The sequence below is a fragment of the Pseudophryne corroboree genome, chromosome 5 (genome assembly GCF_028390025.1).
Source record: "Pseudophryne corroboree isolate aPseCor3 chromosome 5, aPseCor3.hap2, whole genome shotgun sequence".
In the NCBI taxonomy this organism is placed as follows: Eukaryota; Metazoa; Chordata; class Amphibia; order Anura; family Myobatrachidae; genus Pseudophryne; species Pseudophryne corroboree.
The window spans coordinates 519,692,510-519,712,948 of record NC_086448.1 but is presented as its reverse complement, the minus strand read 5'-3'; the positions used below and the strand labels follow the sequence as shown (position 1 = coordinate 519,712,948).

At 44.2% G+C, this 20,439-nt stretch overlaps 1 protein-coding gene across 5 annotated transcripts in view; it reads right to left on the bottom strand.

Moving 5' to 3' along the window:
- The window catches only part of RREB1 (ras responsive element binding protein 1), a 138,045-nt gene that overhangs the window by 41,245 nt on the left and 76,361 nt on the right, over window positions 1-20,439 (bottom strand). For all 5 annotated transcript variants that reach the window (XM_063923099.1, XM_063923098.1, XM_063923102.1 and 2 more), the window contains 4 exons: window positions 15,016-15,132; window positions 13,236-13,438; window positions 5,500-5,589; window positions 3,460-3,623 (listed from right to left, as the gene is read on the bottom strand). In XM_063923099.1, the coding sequence (XP_063779169.1) occupies window positions 3,460-3,623; window positions 5,500-5,589; window positions 13,236-13,438; window positions 15,016-15,132 (574 nt within the window). The remainder of the gene's footprint in view (window positions 1-3,459; window positions 3,624-5,499; window positions 5,590-13,235; window positions 13,439-15,015; window positions 15,133-20,439) is intronic.

Sequence of the window (20,439 nt, the reverse complement as noted above, 5' to 3'; positions counted from 1 at the left end):
GTCCCTGTTGGTTGGCATGCCGACCGTTGGGAGAGTGAGGGGGCGGGATTCTGGGGGAAGTCATGTGACGTCGGTCTGCTGACCGCCGGTCACATGAATACTACCCCTCATAGGTTAGGGAAAGAGAACTTTCTAATCTTATCCATGACTATACAGGAGAGGCATAGGCAGCCTGCGGGTCTCCGGGTGTTGTAGAAGGACAAGTCCCGCCATTCCTCAACAGCTGTCAGAGCATGATGGGAGCTCGCATCACACAGCTTGTCCAGGCCTTACAAGGGACAAGTATAAAATATATATATATATCTGACAGATGATTGAACTTCATGATTTTTAAACAAGACCAGTCAGTGTCATATAAACTAAATAATACCTCTTTTACACTCGCAGTGAAGTTCATTCCCGGGAATGTGTCCCGGTATATTTGCCGGGACACATTCCCGGGAATGACCCTTTCACATTAGCGGGCTGACCCGGCATATTGCCGGGTCAGTGACGTCACCGCTGAGTCTCCCAGAGGCGGTGCTTGGAGATAATCTTCTCCAAGCACCGCCTCCTCCTATGAAGAGAACGGGTGCCGGGTCGCCTTGACCCGGTATACCCGTTTACACTGCCAGTTTCCCGGGACGGTCCCGGGTTCAACCCTGGTCGAGACCTGGGATGAAATCCCGGGATGCTCGTCCCGGGAAATGGACCCTGTACCCATTCACACTGAGAAAAATCCCGGGATGATGTGCGTTCACGTGCAATATCCCGGGATTTTTCTGCGAGTGTAAAAGGGGTAGAACATGTTCTCAAAATGAAAGAATTCTTTTTGTGTTGTCTTATTATTAAACAGGAGTACAATCAGAATGTCTTGTGAATCGTCTTTCCAAAGCATGACTAGGTTATTTTGGATTGACAGACAGCAAGGGAGAACTTAAAGGCAGATAAAGAGAGGAAATATTAAAGTATGTCTGAAATAAATGACTATTGTGATAAGTCATTAGTTTTATGGATTGTTGAAATTAACTGCCAATTTTTACTGTAAATGACAAAGGGATTCATGTCTGTAAGGTAAGCAAAAATAAAATCAACGTACTGGGGTTTGGAACAAACCATGCTATAGAAGAGGACCAAATACGTTTATATTTTTTTCTGTGCAGAGTAAATACTGGTTGCTTTTGCATGTAGCCCACAATTATTTGACAGCTTTATTTTTACACTAATTTAGATTTCCGTTTGAACACACCACACCCAAATCTAATTCTCTCTGCACGTTACATCTGTCCCACTTGCAGTACAACATGGTTTTGCCCAGTTACTTGCTTTTTTGCTTTACTTACAAATATGAATCAGCTCCAGAGAGCACTGCAGCAGGCAACGTCCTAGCCACACAATGGGCAGAAGTAAACTTAGACCATTCATAGCAATGTTATTACTACAAAATGAAGTTCTTCAAGCTGAGGAATCAGGTATACATTTTGATGTATCTCTTTTCAGCACGGCTCTGATGTGTCACAGAAAAATTTTGATTACTTATCTATAGCTGGCCATATATTGTTCCATCCTGTCAACCCACACACCAATGTATGATCATCTGACCTGTCAGAGGATCATGCCTTACGCTTGCTAGTGCGGTTAAAGATGGCCATACATACTGGTCAGTAGTAGTGATTTTTGTACCAGTGCATGTTTCTAAACATGCAAGTATGATTTGGTGTGTGTGTGTGTGTGTGTGTGTGTGTGTGTGTGTGTGTGTGTGTGTGTGTGTGTGTGTGTGTGTGTGTGTGTGTATATAAAGCTACTAAATCACTATGGTATAAACTGTAATACTTATGTCAGACAATTATACTTTTGATATTGAACTTTTATATTTTTAAGATGAAAATAACCTATTTTCAATAATACAGCAATAAGGATTTCATCACAAGACAGGGAACTTGAAAGGATAGAAAACTTTTTAAAATTATGGTTTATGTATAATGAAAAACAACATTGAGGGGCAGTACGGATGGTGTAATGGTTAGCATTACTGCCTCACAGCACTGAGGTCATGGATTCAAATCCAATCACGACCCTAACTGTGTGGAGATTACATATTCTCCCCGTGCTTGTGTGGATTTCCTCCGGGTACTCTGGTTTCCTCACACAATCCAAAAATATACTAGTAGTTTAGTTGGCTCCCAATAAAAAAATTAACCCTTGTGTGTAAGTGTGTGCATGAACACGTGTTTAGAGCAGACTAGATTGGTCAAGTGGTTCCTATCTGTTTTCAAATTCTATGTTTCTATGACAAACACCCTGGAGATCCCAGTTCAGATGTCTGAAGTTATTATATTGGGCGATATAACTGTCAATAAGCACAGCATATTGTGTTCCTGTCAGTCTAGAATTTGTTTATCTACTTGCTAATCCCCTTACCCTATCTTGCTATGTTCTCAAATGTTCACATGTAGGCCATTAATTCAGACCGCTTGGCCCGATTTAAAGTCCACTGCTGATATCCAGCATCTGCCGCTTATGTACAAAAGCGGACGCACATCGGTCAGCCATCAAACTTCTGAGTAAGTATATGCTGTCTCAGGCAGAATGGCTCTCCTATGACACCACGGCATCTCCAGGTACAAATTAATTCACAGTAGCTGACTATGGTACGCCCAGAAAACTGGCCTGTTACGCCTGCGTTTTTCTAGGCACCCGTTACCTCCCTCAAACGCTGACTACCCAACACTGTGTGAAAGTCAGACATGTGGCAACTTTACTCACACCAGAACAAAGCTCACGCAGCCATGTCTATATTTTAGGGGAAAGACCTTTAAAAAGAAAACATTTTCTCTGATCAGTTTACACTTGTTTTTAGGCAGGAATAATTTCCATTAGTTTCCATAGTGACTGACAAAACAGCCAGACACCAGAGGAGAACATCGGATGTTGCAGGATGAGAGTTTGTGTTTTTTATTATTTTGGAAACTGTAGGTACAGTTCCAGCACTTATATATGGAATGGGACACATTAAGAAACTCAGCTGTTAGAACCAAATAAACTTTTTCAAAGCTGGATGCAAACAGCCAGTTACTAGAGTTACATGTTATATGCCCTAGATAACTGCATTATAATCTTGTAGAATAGTCTGAAGGTTAGCATAATAAACATTATATTGAATTCTAGTTAAATATTTTTTTTCCTATCATTTGGTTGGGCTCAGTCTTCATTATCCACCCTCACTACTCTTCCCTTTTGTTTTATTGCAGCCAGGCACTTGTACTGTACTTCACAAGATTGTGTTCTCTTTGGCACCTAGACAAAAGAAAAGCAGGCACACCTTTCTGATCCTTGCTCATTTTATAAAGCTATACAACCAACATAAAGCAATCAAATGATACATGCATCTTGGCCAGAAAGGGGGAGGATATATTCCAACAGCACCAAGAGGCATTAAGGAAAAACAGTTACACACCTCAGCAATTCCATCTCACTCACCTGTGCATGTTCCCATTGGTAGTGAATGACTGCCCACACATTGAGCATTTGTAAGGCCTCTCTCCAGAGTGGACAAGCATGTGACGGTCAAGAGAGCTGGCAGAGCTCAGGGATTTCCCACAGATGCTACAACTATGGTCTGTCCCTCCAGTGTCAGTGTTGTGCTGCAGGAGGCAATCGGTATAAATATTATTCTTTTACTATATCAAATAAAATGTGTGCTCTTGTTTGACATATTGTCCTTAATGCCAATTTCTACAAAAATGTTAACATGCAGTGGGGGTATATTCAATTGAAGGTGAAAGCTGCCGTCTGTCGAAAAGACGGCAGTTTTCGACTTTTTTAGGTCAGAAGGGGTTCCGACCTATTCAATCTAACCCCAAATTATTCAACAAGTCGAGGAATTTGACTTGTTGAAAAGCACGTGGATCGGCGGAATAGCTGCCGATCCGCGTGCTTGTGTCGAAAACGGGGCCAAAACCGACAGGCCCCCTTTTCGACCATCTGAATTCGACTTTAAAAAAAAAAAATCGAAGTGAGATGAGGGAGCAGAGATGGGGAGAGCCGCGGGAAGGCGGGGAGAACAGCGCCGGAGGATGTGTCACAGCCAGCGCACACACAGCAGCGTCCACCCGGCACCAGCAAAAGTGAGACCTCGCTTGCTGGAGCCGGGTGGACGCTGCCATGAGCGGCGGCTGTGATGCTGGAGCAGAGATGGGGAAGAGGAGGAGATGGGGAGGGGGGGAGCCGCGGTCAGACGGGGGAGAGCAGTGCTACAGCAGCGGGCAGCGTAGCTGGAGGATGTCACAGCCGCCACTCACAGCAGCGTCCATCCGGCTCCAAGTCGAATTGAGATTGCATTGAATAGCCCCGGTCGGATCCATACCAAAAAATGAATGTCGGAATGGATCCAACTTCAATTGAATATACCTCATGGTGTTTAATGTCAATAACACAAGTTTAGACAGCAGAAGATAAGGTGCTTCTAAGGCTGGGTATACAATGCATAGATCTATATGGCGACCTGCCATCACGCCAACCGATATGTTGGTCCAAACATCACAGCTGGACGGGCATTTGAATTTGCCCACCCAGGTGTGAGGTCAGTCCCTGCAGCCAGTGTATGGGCGGGCAGGTGGCAGGTCGCCTGTACAACAGGGTTGAGTATCCCAGCGGTCAGCATCCAGACGCCGGGATCCCGGGCGCAGAATTCCAGCAGGGAGTGAGAGCGCAATGAAGCCCCTTGCAGGCTCACTGCGCACGCCACGCTGCGGGCTTGGTGGCGAGCGTATGAGTGGGAATAGTCCCTTTTAGTAGGCATGCCGACTGTCTGGTTTGTGAGGCTTCGGGATGTAGGGGGAGGTATTGTGACAGCATAACTACATCCCGTACAACAGATAGACATGCCGATATATCTGCTAGATATATCGGCATCGGCTGTGCTGCAGGGCTGATGAGATTGGTCAGTGAAGGACATCATTCACAGACATATATCGGTTGTACGCACCCGCTGTAAAAAAAAAAGATTGCATATAATATCTAGTATATATACACAGGACTTTTAATGAAGCATCTTGCTGCCTAAAGGCCCCCATCCACTAGGGATGTGTTGCTTATCTCAGCAATGAGTTGGATTCATTTTTCCTGCAATCTGGCTGGGAGCTTCCCGGGAGCCCTGCGATTGCCATTTGCTACTTGAGTATTTTTTTACATGTGATTTATGTCATGCACTCTAACGTTATTAAACCTATTTCTGTGCAATTGAGATAAATATAATGGGCAGCCCGTGTGATCAGCGATTGTGATGGGAGACACACAGGAGCGCGCCTAGCCTCGCAATCGCACGAAAAGGACATGCAATGTGACACTATTCATGCAATCCGTCTCAGCAATTCGTCTCAATCTCATAGAAACAGGCCATATCGCACCAGTGGATGGGGGCCTTAACTAATAGGAGCAAAATGCAGTTTTAAAAACAATAGACTGGACTTTACATAAAGGACAGGAATTTATTTGCATGCAGATGGAAGGTCACGGTACCTGTCGGATGTGCATAGTAAGCTGGTGCTGTGAATTGCAGACCTTTTCACACAAGGGGCACGTGTATGAGGATTTCTCCTCTTTTGATTCCTGTCACATAGTAATAAGAGAACAAGACACCATTTGGTACACAAAGTAATAGAATTACAACACACACAACATTAACATTCACCGTATTAATAAACTGCAGGATCCTACGAGACGGCATGCATAGATCAATTCAATGAGATATAACACTTGGGGCTCCGTTTTGCAGATCTACCTGTTTATCATGAGTAACTCAAGCTAGAGATAAAAGGGAAATGTATACTATTTGAAATTATTGATTTGCTTTACTATTTTTCAAGTAGAGGTACAGGGGAAACTCAAAGAAAGGTGCCGTTATGTATCATGCATAATATTTATAAATGTACTTTTATTTATTCCGCTTATGTTAAAATACGTTATCTGCAATATATGACTAGCAAACTTATTAAAAGCAAACTTATTAAAAGAGAGAGAGAGTGCTTTACTATTCTAGCATTCTGCCCTATTATAATATTTATATATTTTTAGATTTAGTATCATTTTAAAAAGTGACATATTTTGGAAAAAAATGTTTTTGATGTTTGAAACATGTCAGAGGGAATACATGCTAAAACTTCTGACCATGCTTTTTCCATATGCTGGATCCTTACTTTTCCATATGCTGGTTCCTTACATAAACATGGCTTTCACAGAAAATTACATTTATTACTTGAATTCATTTCTTACGTTACTGCATACTAGTTAACCAGATTTATGTATTTCTTGGAAGGTTTTCTCTTTACATCAGCATATTGACAAAACAGAATAATTCCTGGTTCACCTTGAAGTGAAAAATGGCATTTAGTCCAGGCCACCACAGCAAATGACTGTTTACATTGGAGTTTATCATTAACTACAGCCCTAACGTTCCCTAATACCAACAGAGTGAGAAAGTGATGGAAGATGCTAGTAATACCACTGTAGTTTCTGCCATAATGAAATAAACAGACAAGCAATAAAAAAATAAAGTAGGCAAGGTTTTTTTTAGAAACTTTTTGCGATGGGGGAAGAAAAACCTACATCTCTAAAATGATATAGAAAATAAGATTTTACTCACCGGTAAATCTATTTCTCGTAGTCCGTAGTGGATGCTGGGGACTCCGTAAGGACCATGGGGAATAGACGGGCTCCGCAGGAGACTGGGCACTCTAAGAAAGATTTAGTACTACTGGTGTGCACTGGCTCCTCCCTCTATGCCCCTCCTCCAGACCTCAGTTAAGGAAACTGTGCCCGGAAGAGCTGACATTATAAGGAAAGGATTTTGGAATCCAGGGTAAGACTCATACCAGCCACACCAATCACACCGTATAACCTGTGATAAACTTACCCAGTCAACAGTATGAACCACAACAGAGCATCAACAATGGATGCCCACGTAACATAACCCTTTATTAAGCAATAACTATGTACACGTATTGCAGAAAGTCCGCACTTGGGATGGGCGCCCAGCATCCACTACGAGAAATAGATTTACCGGTGAGTAAAATCTTATTTTCTCTAACGTCCTAGTGGATGCTGGGGACTCCGTAAGGACCATGGGGATTATACCAAAGCTCCCAAACGGGCGGGAGAGTGCGGATGACTCTGCAGCACCGAATGGGCAAACACAAGTTCCTCCTCAGCCAGGGTATCAAACTTGTAGTACTTGGCAATTGTGTTTGTACCCGACCAAGTAGCTGGTAATGCCGAGACCCCTCGGGCAGCCGCCCAAGAAGAGCCCACTTTCCTTGTGGAATGGGCTTTCACTGATTTTGGATGCGGCAAACCAGCCGCAGAATAAGCCTGCTGAATCGTGCTACAGATCCAGCGAGCAATGGTTTGCTTTGAAGCAGGAGCACCCAGCTTGTTGGATGCATACAGGATAAACAGCGAGTCAGTCTTCCTGACTCCAGCCGTCCTGGCTACATAGATCTTCAAAGCCCTGACTACATCAAGCAACTTGGAATCCTCCAAGTCACGAGTAGCCGCAGGCACCACAATAGGTTGGTTCAAATGAAAAGATGACACCACCTTCGGCAGAAATTGCGGACGAGTCCGTAATTCTGCCCTGTCCATATGGAAAACCAGATAGGGGCTTTTACATGACAAAGCCGCCAATTCTGACACACGCCTAGCCGAAGCTAAGGCCAATAGCATGACCACCTTCCACGTGAGATACTTTAGCTCCACGGTCTTAAGTGGCTCAAACCAGTGGGATTTCAGGAAACCCAACACCACGTTGAGATCCCAAGGTGCCACTGGTGGCACAAAAGCGGGCTGAATATGCAGCACTCCCTTAACAAACGTCTGAACTTCAGGAAGAGAAGCCAGTTCCTTTTGAAAGAAAATGGATAGGGCCGAAATCTGGACCTTTATGGACCCCAACTTCAGGCCCATAGTCACTCCAGACTGTAGGAAGTGCAGGAACCGGCCCAGCTGGAATTCCTCTGTAGGGGCCTTCTTGGCCTCACACAAGGCAACATATTTTCGCCATATACGGTGATAGTGTCTTGCTGTCACGTCCTTCCTAGCCTTTATCAGCGTAGGAATAACTTCCTCCGGAATGCCTTTTTTCGCTAGGATCCTGCGTTCAACCGCCATGCCGTCAAACGCAGCCGCGGTAAGTCTTGGAACAGACAGGGCCCCTGTTGCAACAGGTCCTGTCTGAGAGACAGAGGCCATGGTTCCTCTGTGAGCATTTCTTGCAGTTCCGGGTACCAAGTCCTTCTTGGCCAATCCGGAACAATGAGTATTGTTCTCACTCCTCTTTTCCTTACGATTCTCAGCACCTTGGGTATGAGAGGAAGAGGAGGAAACACAGACCGACTGGAACACCCACGGTGTTACCAGTGCGTCCACAGCTATCGCCTGAGGGTCTCTTGACCTGGCGCAATACCTTTGTAGCTTTTTGTTGAGACGGGACGCCATCATGTCTACCTGTGGCAGTTCCCATCGATTTGTAATCTGAGTGAAGACTTCGTGATGAAGTCCCCACTCTCCCGGGTGGAGGTCGTGCCTGCTGAGGAAGTCTGCTTCCCAGTTGTCCACTCCCGGAATGAACACTGCTGACAGTGCTTGCACGTGATTCTCCGCCCAACGAAGAATCCTGGTGGCTTCCGCCATCGCCACTCTGCTTCTTGTGCCGCCCTGGCGATTTACATGAGCCACTGCGGTGATGTTGTCTGACTGAATCAGCACCGGTTGGTTGCGAAGCAGAGGCTCCGCTTGACTCAGGGCGTTGTATATGGCCCTTAGTTCCAGGATATTTATGTGCAGACAAGCCTCCTGACTTGACCACAACCCTTGGAAGTTTCTTCCCTGAGTGACTGCCCCCCACCCTCGGAGGCTTGCATCCGTGGTCACCAGGACCCAGTCCTGTATGCCGAACCTGCGGCCCTCGAGAAGGTGAGCACTCTCGCATGGAACCTGCCGAAGGGAATGGCTTCGTATGATGCCATCATCTTTCCCAGGACTCGCGTGCAGCGATGCACCGACACCTGTTTCGGTTTTAAGAGGTCTCTGACTAGAGTCACAAGCTCTTGAGTCTTCTCCGCCGGGAGAAACACCTTCTTCTGGTCCGTGTCCAGAATCATGCCCAGAAAAGGCAGACGCGTTGTAGGAATCAGCTGCGACTTTGGGATATTCAGAATCCAGCCGTGCTGTTGCAACACTTCCTGAGAGTGTGCTACGCTGATCAGCAACTGCGCTCTGGACCTCGCCTTTATGAGGAGATCGTCCAAGTATGGGATAATTGTGACTCCTTGCTTTCGAAGGAGCACCATCATTTCTGCCATTACCTTGGTAAATATTTTCGGTGCCGTGGAGAGCCCAAACGGCAACGTCTGGAATTGGTAATGACAGTCCTGTACCACAAATCTGAGGTACTCCTGATGAGGTGGATAAATGGGGACATGCAAGTAAGCATCCTTGATGTCCAGAGACACCATAAAATCCCCCTCTTCCAGGCTTGCAATGACCGCTCTGAGCGATTCCATTTTGAACTTGAATCTTTTCAGATAAATGTTCAGGGACTTAAATTCAATATGGGTCTGACCGAACCGTCCGGTTTCGGTACCACAAACATTGTGGAATAGTATCCTCTTCCTTGTTGAAGGAGGGGAACCTTTACCACCACCTGCTGGAGATATAACTTGTGAATTGCCGCTAACACTACTTCCCGTTCCATGGGGGAAGCTGGCAGGGCCGATTTGAGGTAACGGTGAGGGGGCATCACTTTGAATTCCAGCTTGTATCCCTGAGACACAATCTGTATAGCCCAGGGATCCACCTGTGAGCGAACCCACTGGTGGCTGAAATTTCGGAGACGCGCCCCCACCCCTCCTGGCTCCTGTGGAGCCCCAGCGTCATGCGGTGGATTTAGTGGAAGCCGGGGAGGACTTCTGTTCCTGGGAACTAGCTGTATGGTGCAGCTTCTTTCCTCTACCCCTGCCTCTGGCAAGAAAGGACGCACCTCTGACCTTCTTGCTTCTTTGTGATCGAAAGGACTGCATTTGGTAATACGGTGCTTTCTTAGGCTGTGAGGGAATATATGGCAAAAAATTTGACTTCCCAGCCGTAGCTGTGGAAACTAGGTCCGAGAGGCCGTCCCGAAACAATTCCTCATTCTTGTAAGGTAAAACCTCCATGTGCTTTTTGGAGTCGGCATCACCTGTCCATTGCCGAGTCCACAGGACCCTTCTGGCAGAAATTGAAATTGCATTTATTCTAGAGCCCAGTAGGCAAATGTCCCTCTGGGCATCCCTCATATATAGGACAGCGTCTTTTATATGCCCCAGGGTCAGTAAAATGGTATCCTTGTCTAAGGTATCCATTTCCTCAGACAGATTATCTGTCCATGCTGCTACAGCACTACACATCCAGGCCGACGCAATTGCCGGCCTCAGTAGAGTGCCTGAATGTGTATAAACAGACTTCAGGATACTTTCCTGCTTCCTATCTGCAGGATCCTTTAGGGCGGCCGTATCCTGTGACGGCAGGGCCACCTTCTTAGATAAGCGTGTCAGTGCTTTATCTACCCTAGGGGAGGATTCCCAGCGCACCCTTGTCCTTGGCGGGAAAGGGTACGCCATAAGTAACCTTTTGGAAATCAGCACTTTCCTATCGGGGGAATCCCACGCTTTTTCACATAATTCATTTAACTCATGTGAAGGGGGAAAAGCCACCTCTTGCTTATTCTCCCCATACATATAAACCCTCTTGTCAGGGACAGGGTTTACCTCTGATATGTGCAAAACATCCTTCATTGCTATAATCATGTAGCGGATGGCTTTAGCCATTTTAGGCTGCAATTTTGCATCATCCTCATCGACACTGGAGTCAGAATCCGTGTCGATATCTGTGTCAACAATTTTGGATAGTGGGCGCTTCTGAGACCCTGACGGCCTCTGCGCTGTAGGATCAGGCATGGGCTGAGACCCCGACTGTCCCAAGGCATCAGCTTTATCCAACCTTTTATGCAAGGAGTTCATTTAACACCTTCCACATATCCATCCAATCAGGTGTCGGCGCCGTCGGCGGAGACACGTCATTCATCTGCACTTGCTCTGCCTCCACATAGCCCTCTTCGTCAAACATGTCGACACACGCGTACCGACACACCACACACACAGGGGATGCTCTATATGAGGACAGGACACCCACAAGGCCTTTTAGAGAGACAGAGAGAGAGTATGCCAGCACACACCCCAGCGCTATATGACCCAGGAATCATACAGTAACTTAGTGTTTACCCAGTAGCTGCTGTATATATGATTAATGCGCTAAATTTATGTGCCCCCCCTCTCTTTTTACCCTTTCTACCGTGAGTCTGCAGGGGAGAGCCTGGGGAGCTTCCTCTCAGCGGAGCTGTGGAGAGAAAATGGCGCTGGTGAGTGCTGAGGAAGAAGGCCCCGCCCCCTCAGCGGCGGGCTTCTGTCCCACGATTTTGTGTGAAATTAATGGCGGGGGCTCATGCATATAACAGTGTCCAACTGTATATATGCTGCTTTTGCCAGGAGGTACTTAATTGCTGCCCAGGGCGCCCCCCCCTGCGCCCTGCACCCTACAGTGACCGGAGTGTGTGTGTTAGTGTGGGCGCAATGGCGCACAGCTGCAGTGCTGTGCGCTACCTCATATGAAGACAGGAGTCTTCTGCCGCCGATTTTGACGTCTTCTTGCTTCAACCCGCCGGCTTCTGTCTTCTGGCTCTGCGAGGGGGACGGCGGCGCGGCTCCGGGAACGGACGACCAAGGTTAGGTTCCTGTGTTCGATCCCTCTGGAGCTAATGGTGTCCAGTAGCCTAAGAAGCGCAACCTAGCCGCAGTTAGTAGGTTTGCTTCTCTCCCCTCAGTCCCACGTAGCAGAGAGTCTGTTGCCAGCAGAAACTCTCTGAAAATAAAAAAAACCTAACTAAAATACTTTCTTATTAGCAAGCTCAGGAGAGCCCACTAAAAGCACCCAGCTCTGTCCGGGCACAGATTCTAACTGAGGTCTGGAGGAGGGGCATAGAGGGAGGAGCCAGTGCACACCAGTAGTACTAAATCTTTCTTAGAGTGCCCAGTCTCCTGCGGAGCCCGTCTATTCCCCATGGTCCTTACGGAGTCCCCAGCATCCACTAGGACGTTAGAGAAAATAAAACACTAATAATTAAGATAAACAGATGCACTAAAGAGTCAGAAGAAAGGAACATGTACTTTCTGTTTGCAAGCAGTGTAGCCTTTGTGATGTCTCACTGCTATTACTAGTGAGTTATAAACGGCATTTTCAAGAATGATGGGTCAGCTGACACTGGAGGTCATTAACAAAACACAAAATTAGCTTTAAATCCACCTTGCCATACATTTTTGCTGAGGCGCATGGGTTTATGAAGAAAGTAGACTCATCGGTACCAAACTAATGCGTTTTGTGATGCACTTCATAAAGAACCTTTATTGTGTACAGAAGTGCCCTTTACATCTGTTTATTACACTTAGATTATCAAGGCCATCACGTTTTGTAGAGCTATGCTTAATGGATAAACATTCATTTACACGATAGCAAATGATAAGCCTTGACACAGTGGCTTACAACTGTTGAGCGCCATTCGGATACTGCTTTCACATCTCACTGTGTGCCTTTCGCATCACTTCACCTATCACTTAAAACGAACATATCCATAAACATTTTGGGCTAAATGTAATAGCCTGCGAGAAGCAGGAAGTGCGGGAGTTCTTGCAAGTCTGGCTGGATTTTTAAAGCGGCAATCATTTATACAGTAAAACCAACCTGGTTTTGCCGTGTAAATGATTGGCGCTTTAAGACCTGCATGTAGTCCCGCGATTCCTGCTTCCTGCAGGCTATTACATTTAGCCCAAAATGTTTATGGATATGTTCGATTTAAATGATCGGTGCTGAAAGAAGTGATGGGAAAGGCACACAATCCCGACAGCAGCATCCAGTCTGGCAGAATGCCGGCAGCGGGGTGTGCGGTACGAGTCCCCCTGCACTCGCCACAGGTTCTATTCCCACTTTATGATGGACACCCATGAGTGGAAATAGCCCCTGTGCGCCAGTATTCCGGCTGGCAGTGCTGGCGTCGGCATCCTGACCGCCAGAATCCTGACAACCGACAAATTGAACAGATCCCATCGGCTCTTACAGGCGATTGTCATGTTATTGACTTAATCAGAAGAATAAACCTTCCAGTTCCTTACCTGATTTCTTCTGCCAATCCGGTTTGGGGGTGGGCATTTTCCAGGAGATTTAGTGTTCTGCAAACTACCGCCATTTTCATCAACATTCGCTGTACTCATAACTGCTGACATTATGGCATTCACAGACGACAAGTCATTTGCCTCTGAACCATTAGGAAGGCTCCCTGGTCTCAACTGATCTTTTTCTCTCATTGCCTCCTTTGCTATAAAAGAGACCAGTACGCAGACATTTACAGGTGCATCATCCTGCTGCTACAACGCATGAAAAAAACCAGGACATCTTATTTTTTTCTGAGTTCCATGTTTTCATTGCAAACTGTCTGACTGACTCAAACTCTCACATTTGGATATATTTTCCCCCTAGTATAGGTCTTTAAGACGTGCCCATTCAATGATTACTATAGAAAGGTCAAATACAAAATTGCCAAATTCTTTATATGAAGACATTATAGGCACAAATAAGAAAAGGGTACATTTGTGAATGAGACAGAACTGACGATGGTATTAACTGGTTCTTAGGAATAGCAATTGTTCGATGAATGTTCTTTATTAAAGGTTTTATTGAATGCCAAAGTACAGCAACTCAGAGCCGCAAATGAATTGTAAGAAATAATTACTTGCATCCTGCTACCTAAGTGCACATATACTGTACCTCAGTGTACAGTGAACACTTGAATTCTATAATAGTTAGGGGGGAATTCAATTTACTCTGAGTAAAACTTTTCACACATATCACGCGAAAATGCAGCTTTTCTCCAGTATGCGCCTTCCCGTTCTACAACCGATCCAATTGCAAATATTCAAAAACGGGATTCACAAAATGACTCTTGCCAGCAAAACCTGTGACAAGTTTAGGGGTAATCTGTCTGTACCCCAAACAGCCAAACTAATATAGGATAACAGCATAGAGTGTATTACTGGTTATATTAAAAGTACTCGGGGTACTTAAATTGTGTCAAATTGCTGTTATATATTTTTTTATGAAAAAAAAAAAATTAGAGTTTTTGTGCAAAATAAATGCTCTACTTAAATTAGAGGTACATAAAATGGGGTTAACTATAGGTATATATTTGGGTCATTGTAAGCCACTTTAAAAAAAAAAAAAAAAAAAAAAAAAGGAAGGATTACTCCTACCTGCAAGCCTAAAAACACTTGTCCCAATTATAAAGCACTCCAATATACCTGTCCCGTACCCCAAATTCCATAATTTTGCACTTTCACCCCATGTCATTATTGGTCAATTAAAAAAATGTATGTGCCTAATGCGTTATTAAGGGGGTGTCCCAGGGGTTCTAAACCAAATCCAAACATTTCCTGTATATTTACCTTAAAATAACTATATTCCACAAATTTTCACCTGCTCAGGCGGTGTTGAAAGAAATTAGCGTTAAACCTACAGAGACTTATCAGCATTCATTTTTCACGGACTACTGAATAGCGGCTTTTCACGAGTCGTGGTAATAGCCTTATTTTTTATTGCGAAAATGGGATTTCGCAGACCATTGAATTCTCCCCATAAACTTCTCTATAGGTGTGAATGCAACAAAAGATTACTTCTGATGATCATTTAACCATTGTATTGTATTAATGCAACAAAATTACTCTGATGATCTGAACCATTAGAATTGATTCACTGATCAGATTATAAAGAACTGAAAAAATAGAGAATGCAACAAAATAAAAAGAGAGTGTAATATATATATATGCATATTTATTTACAATCACTGTACAGTGACCTGTGAAGATGGGTTAGAAATCAACATTTCACACGTAAGATTACCTCCATTTCCCTTGGCCATATGCTCACTAATGGGCTGAGTGTCTTGTCTGACACTTGTATCTGTCATGATGGTGGCAGAGACACTGAATGTTGAGTCAGCAGAAGCTCTCTCTAGCACTGCAAATGAAGAGGCATAAGTCAATATTACAGGAGACGGCTGAGCACAGCTATTTGAATAATTTACATAAACATATGAGGCAAAATGGCTACTGGAGAAACTCAAGCTCTATGGTAACACGTCTGCATTGCCATACCAATGTTCTAATAAAGACTAAACATAGACCAAATATACCTAATATAAACTTGTCAGAACTAGGATTAGTGTTCACTCTAGCACCCTGCACCTAATAAGTGAGGAAGGCATATAAATTTTGTCCTTAAAAATGAAAATATGCCCTCCTCACCGATTAGGTGCAGAGTGCTAGTGTGAATGCTATATATATTAGGTAACATTAAAAGACAAAAATGCAAAAAAAGTGCACAAGAACGTAACAAATTTTACGTTTTTAGGTTTCTACAATTACTATACACACTAGGGCTGATTCTACATTTACTATACACACACTAAGTTGAAAATAAGACAGTTTTGTTCAGAGCGAAGCTTATGCAGCAACGCATGGCACAGAGTTATATGCAGGAAACATCTCTATGAAGACAAAAGGCAATTGTTGCAGTTTCTGGCCTGATAAGCTGGTGAGTGCTCTAATTTTAGTTTTCAGTCATCTGAAGATTACTTCTGAAGTACTATTTCGAGGTGCACACAAGCAGATGTAATAAGTGTGTGTGTGTGTGTGTGTGTGTGTGTACTACAGTTGACTCTAGAAACACACACACACACACACTCGTACATAGTGGCTTCTTTATAAGGTACACCTTCCTAGTACTGCGTGGGACACCCCCGTTTCCTTCAAGGCAGCCTAAATTCTTTGTGGTATAGATTAAACAACATTGATTTTGGCCCATGTTCAATTGTTGCAGATTTGTTGGCTGCACATTCATGCTGCAAATCTCCTGTTCCACAGCATCCCAAAAGTGCTCTACTGGACTGAGATTTGGTGAATGTGTAGGCCATTGAAATACTCTGAAATCGTTGTCATGTTCATGAACCCAGCATGAGATGTATGCTTTATGACATGGCAAGTTGTCCTGCTGGAAGTAGCCATTATCATATAGGCACTGTGGACCTTATTCAGTAAGGTTTGCAAAACTAGCAAATCACAATCTGGGCGATTATCGAACAACTGAGCATGAGCATCGTTCACATTGTGCACGCGCGAGTTATAATTGTGACAGAAAATGCGTACACATCATGATCGCACTGCAGACGCCGTTTGACTGACAGGAAGCTGGCATTTCTGGGCGGAAACCTGCCATTTTCTGGGTGTGTCTGAAAAACGCAGGAGTCCCCAGGCATTTTTAAGGAGGGTCTCTGACATCAGCGATTACCACTTCCAGCCTCTTGTGTCTCAAGAATTGTTGATGACCTTGCCTGGTGCAGATAAGAACAATCTTCGATGTTCCAGTACTTGTGTATGGTTTTGCGATCAGCCGCATATTGCAATTTCTGCAATGGACTTTTTTTCTCTATTTCTGGAAGACAACTATTTGATCGCAACTGCTTTTTAGTAGAAACTGCAATCCTTACTGAATAAGGTCCTGTGGCCAGAAAAGGAGACACATGGTCAACAACAATACTCAGGTAGGCTGTGGTAATGAGGCAATGCTCAAATGGAATTAACAGGACTAATATGCATCAATAAACAATTCCCCAGAAGCAGCCATTACACAACCAGTAGCCTAAGCCTGTGACATAAGGCAGGATAGAATAATGGTTTCATTTTGTTCATGACAATACTGACCCTATCATTTGAATGTTGCAGCCACAATTTAGATTGGTCAGACCAAGCAACGTTTCCTAAAATCTGACCAGTTTTGGAGAGTCTTCAATTGCAGAAGTCCTCTTCAAGGTACAACGTGCTGTGTATTCAGAAATGCCCACAGAACTCTTTTTTTTTTTTTTGCATACCATTCTCTTTACACTATAGAAATTGTGTGTAGAAATCACAGATCAGCAATTAATCATTCCACTGTCACATGCACTTAGATCCCATTTGTCATCCTTTCTGGTATTTGGTCTGAACAACAACTGGACCTCTTGACCAGGCCTATATGGTTTTATACCTTTTATACATTGTTTTGCTGCCCCGACTGATTTATTTGCATTAAATATATTCACCACAGTGTGCATATATGTACAGATGTGTCCGCATACACTTATGAGAAATTTACTAAGAATCGTGTTTACCGAACATTGCATTCTTGGGTGAGTTTAGCCTCTTTTTTTTTAACTCTGGGATTTATTAAAAGCAAACACGGGAGTAAAATCAGGGTCTGAACTGCAAAACATATCCAATTCTGCAAGGAGACAATACACTATCGAACCAACTTGCAAGTACTTTCAATAGAAAAGAAAGTAACAACACAATTCACAAAGAATCGTGTTTATAGATGTCCCCCTGTGCAGCGTGTTTTGAGAAGCCTGCAAAGATCAGTGTGACCTGTACAATGTCTTTCTGTGTGAAAAAGTAATGAAAGGGTTAAAAAAAAACAAAAAACAAAAAGTGTCTTTTCTGTTAGCCAATCAGCGGCCTGAACTCACGTGGGTTCCGCCACTTGCGGGAGCTGCACTGTATGTACAGCATGTACATATAGTGGGCTGTCTACTGGAGAAGAGGACCAACCAACGCCAAGGTTTAAGGGAGTACTTTTTTTATTTTATTTAAGCCATGCAGCCGGAATTCTACAGGACAAGGGGACCGACCGGCACCAAAGATAAGGTGAGCATCTATATTAAACTCTTATTTTGTACAGTGTGCATGTCTTTATTTTAGAATTTCTTTTACAGGAGGACCATAGGTACCAGCCCCGCATGCTGATACCTGTAGTCCTCCTGTAAAAGACAATATTATTTACAATGTAACTTTCACTGAAAAGCTATCAACTTCACAGCTCAGTCCAAACACGACTGTACACTCACACTATTAAACAGGACTACACTATTGCATACACCACTGGAAAACAAGTTTCTGTCAAATTCTTAGTGAATTTGGGTGTTTGAGCTCGAAAAACATATCCCAGCGATGTTGAACATGTTTAAACTCGACCAAATAGGATTCTTCGTAAATTTACCGCTTATTCTCAATTCGCTCCAAAAATTTTCATTAGGCTCACCATGAGAAATGCGACTAAGCTGCACCACACATCTTTTCACACAATATTTGAATCAATTTGTATTTTTTTCGTACTGCTAATATGACAAAAGGACATTCCGCCATGCAACTGTCAGGATTGTGGAAGAAGTGTAAATAGTAAAGCCCAGATTTATCAAGGCTTGGAGAGAGATAAATTGCACAGTGATAAAGTACCAACCAATCAGCTCTGAACGGTTATGTTACAGGCTGTCTGAAAAATTACAGTTAGGAGCTGATTGGCTGATAACTTGCTCGGTGATAAAGTATCACTCTCCAAGGCTTTATAAATCTGGGCATAAGTACATGTCTCTAGGTGTGTGGCTGCCGTGTGAAAAAGATGCTAAAATGTGAAAGTACTGAACTAGTTGCCTGTGGTGCTGCATCTAAGGTGCAAAACACTTGGGGTCTGAGGACACATCTGTATATCTATATTTCTCTCTCTTATATATATATATATATATAATATATATATATATCTCTCTATGGTCTGTAAATTTCAGTTTCAACATAACTTGTTGCTTCCCTTTGAGAGCGGACAGGAAGACATTTGCTGAAAGTATTTCCTTATCAAGAAGAGAATGTGACTGCTGGCTTGGTCCACACATGAAGTATCAGTCTTCTACACAACACTCTCTCCTGTACAGTAAATGTGCTTTATTAGCAATTATTCACACCAATGTGCTGTGCAACATGAGTGTGACAACAGTTCTGTACAATGCAAATCAGCTGGACGTTGCTGGGAATGGTTATTTGTACTACAGTGCAGTCTCCTCTTTTGTGACTATTGACTAAGACTCTCAAGCTGTGAGCCTAGGATGTGATAATGTGAAGAGCACTCACTAATGTATCGCCTCTCCTGGATGCTCCGAGGTGTCATATGGGAAGTAACCTAGAGTGCATTGTGAAATTAGTAATTGAATGTTTAAAGCATTGACTCGGACATTCAATCAGCAATAGTTTGAAAGAGAGGAGAGCTCTAGTAGAATGGAGGACTGTAAAAAGAGCATGCATCATCATTCAGTACTTTGAGGCAGTATAAAACGTGGGGATTCAGACTCTCTTAGGGTCCTATGAAGCCAACGACAGAGTAACTGTAACTTTATGTTCATCAATCTATTAATGCTTGTATAAAAACAGAACGTCAGGAAACAAGAGGATGCAGGGAGGGCCACAAACGTTGGGAGGAGTAAGAAGGGAAACAGCGCCTGACTAACTGCAGCCACAGCTCTGACTCATTTACACGATGAAACCAAAGTACACACACATCCATCTGCCTTATGGGTCACAGACATCTCACACTGATGTTAGGTTTGCTACTCAGGAGCTCTCTCTATGGAACAAATGGGAAGAAGCGTCCGTCCTGGGCTCAGAAAGCACAGGAAAGGAAACAACCAGGACATGCAGCCCAAAGAATGTGATTTTAAGCCAGAGTAAACCCTTCGCTGCCAATGCTGCCCAAGTATACAATAGGTTAAGTTCTGGGCAAATTGTGACATGTAAGTCAAGCAAGTCAGTGAAGCAGTGCAAGGATTAAACATCCTGGTTTTCCATGCATAAGGGTGCCAATTAACCCAGCAGTGATGACACCGGGCCTTTTGTTTCTCCTCGAGTGATGTGTGTGTTTTTTTTTTAACAGCTGACAAAGGTGCCTTTCTGCTTTAGTTCATCTCTGTTTAGTGAAATATTAACCAATTATATGCTGGGGCTCAAATCGATGGATGGTTTAAAAGTGAACATGATAAACAACTGGAAGGCGCATGCATTTTCTTAGTTGCCAACATTTTAGAACAATTTCCAGGGACGCCGCAAATCCGAATGGAGTTACTTAAGCCCTCTACAATGGACGCAGTCACGTGGGGACCTTGGTGCTCTGTGCTTCTAAGTATGACATGTTATCTGAACATGGAGGGTCATTCTGACCCGATAGCACGCTGCAGTTTTTCGCAGCGTAGCAATCGCGTCAGAACTGCGCATGCGCCGCAGTGCGCCGGCGCATGGCCGCCCGTCGCTGTGCTACGATCGCATCTGCCTGATTGACAGGCAGAGGCGGTCGATGGGTGGGAGGGGGCGAAGCGGCGGCGTTTGGCCGCCGTTTCGTGGGCGCGGTCCGGCCAACGCTTGCGTGGGTGGACCGTGCGGGGAGTGGCCCACAGCGGCTGTGTGACATCACAAG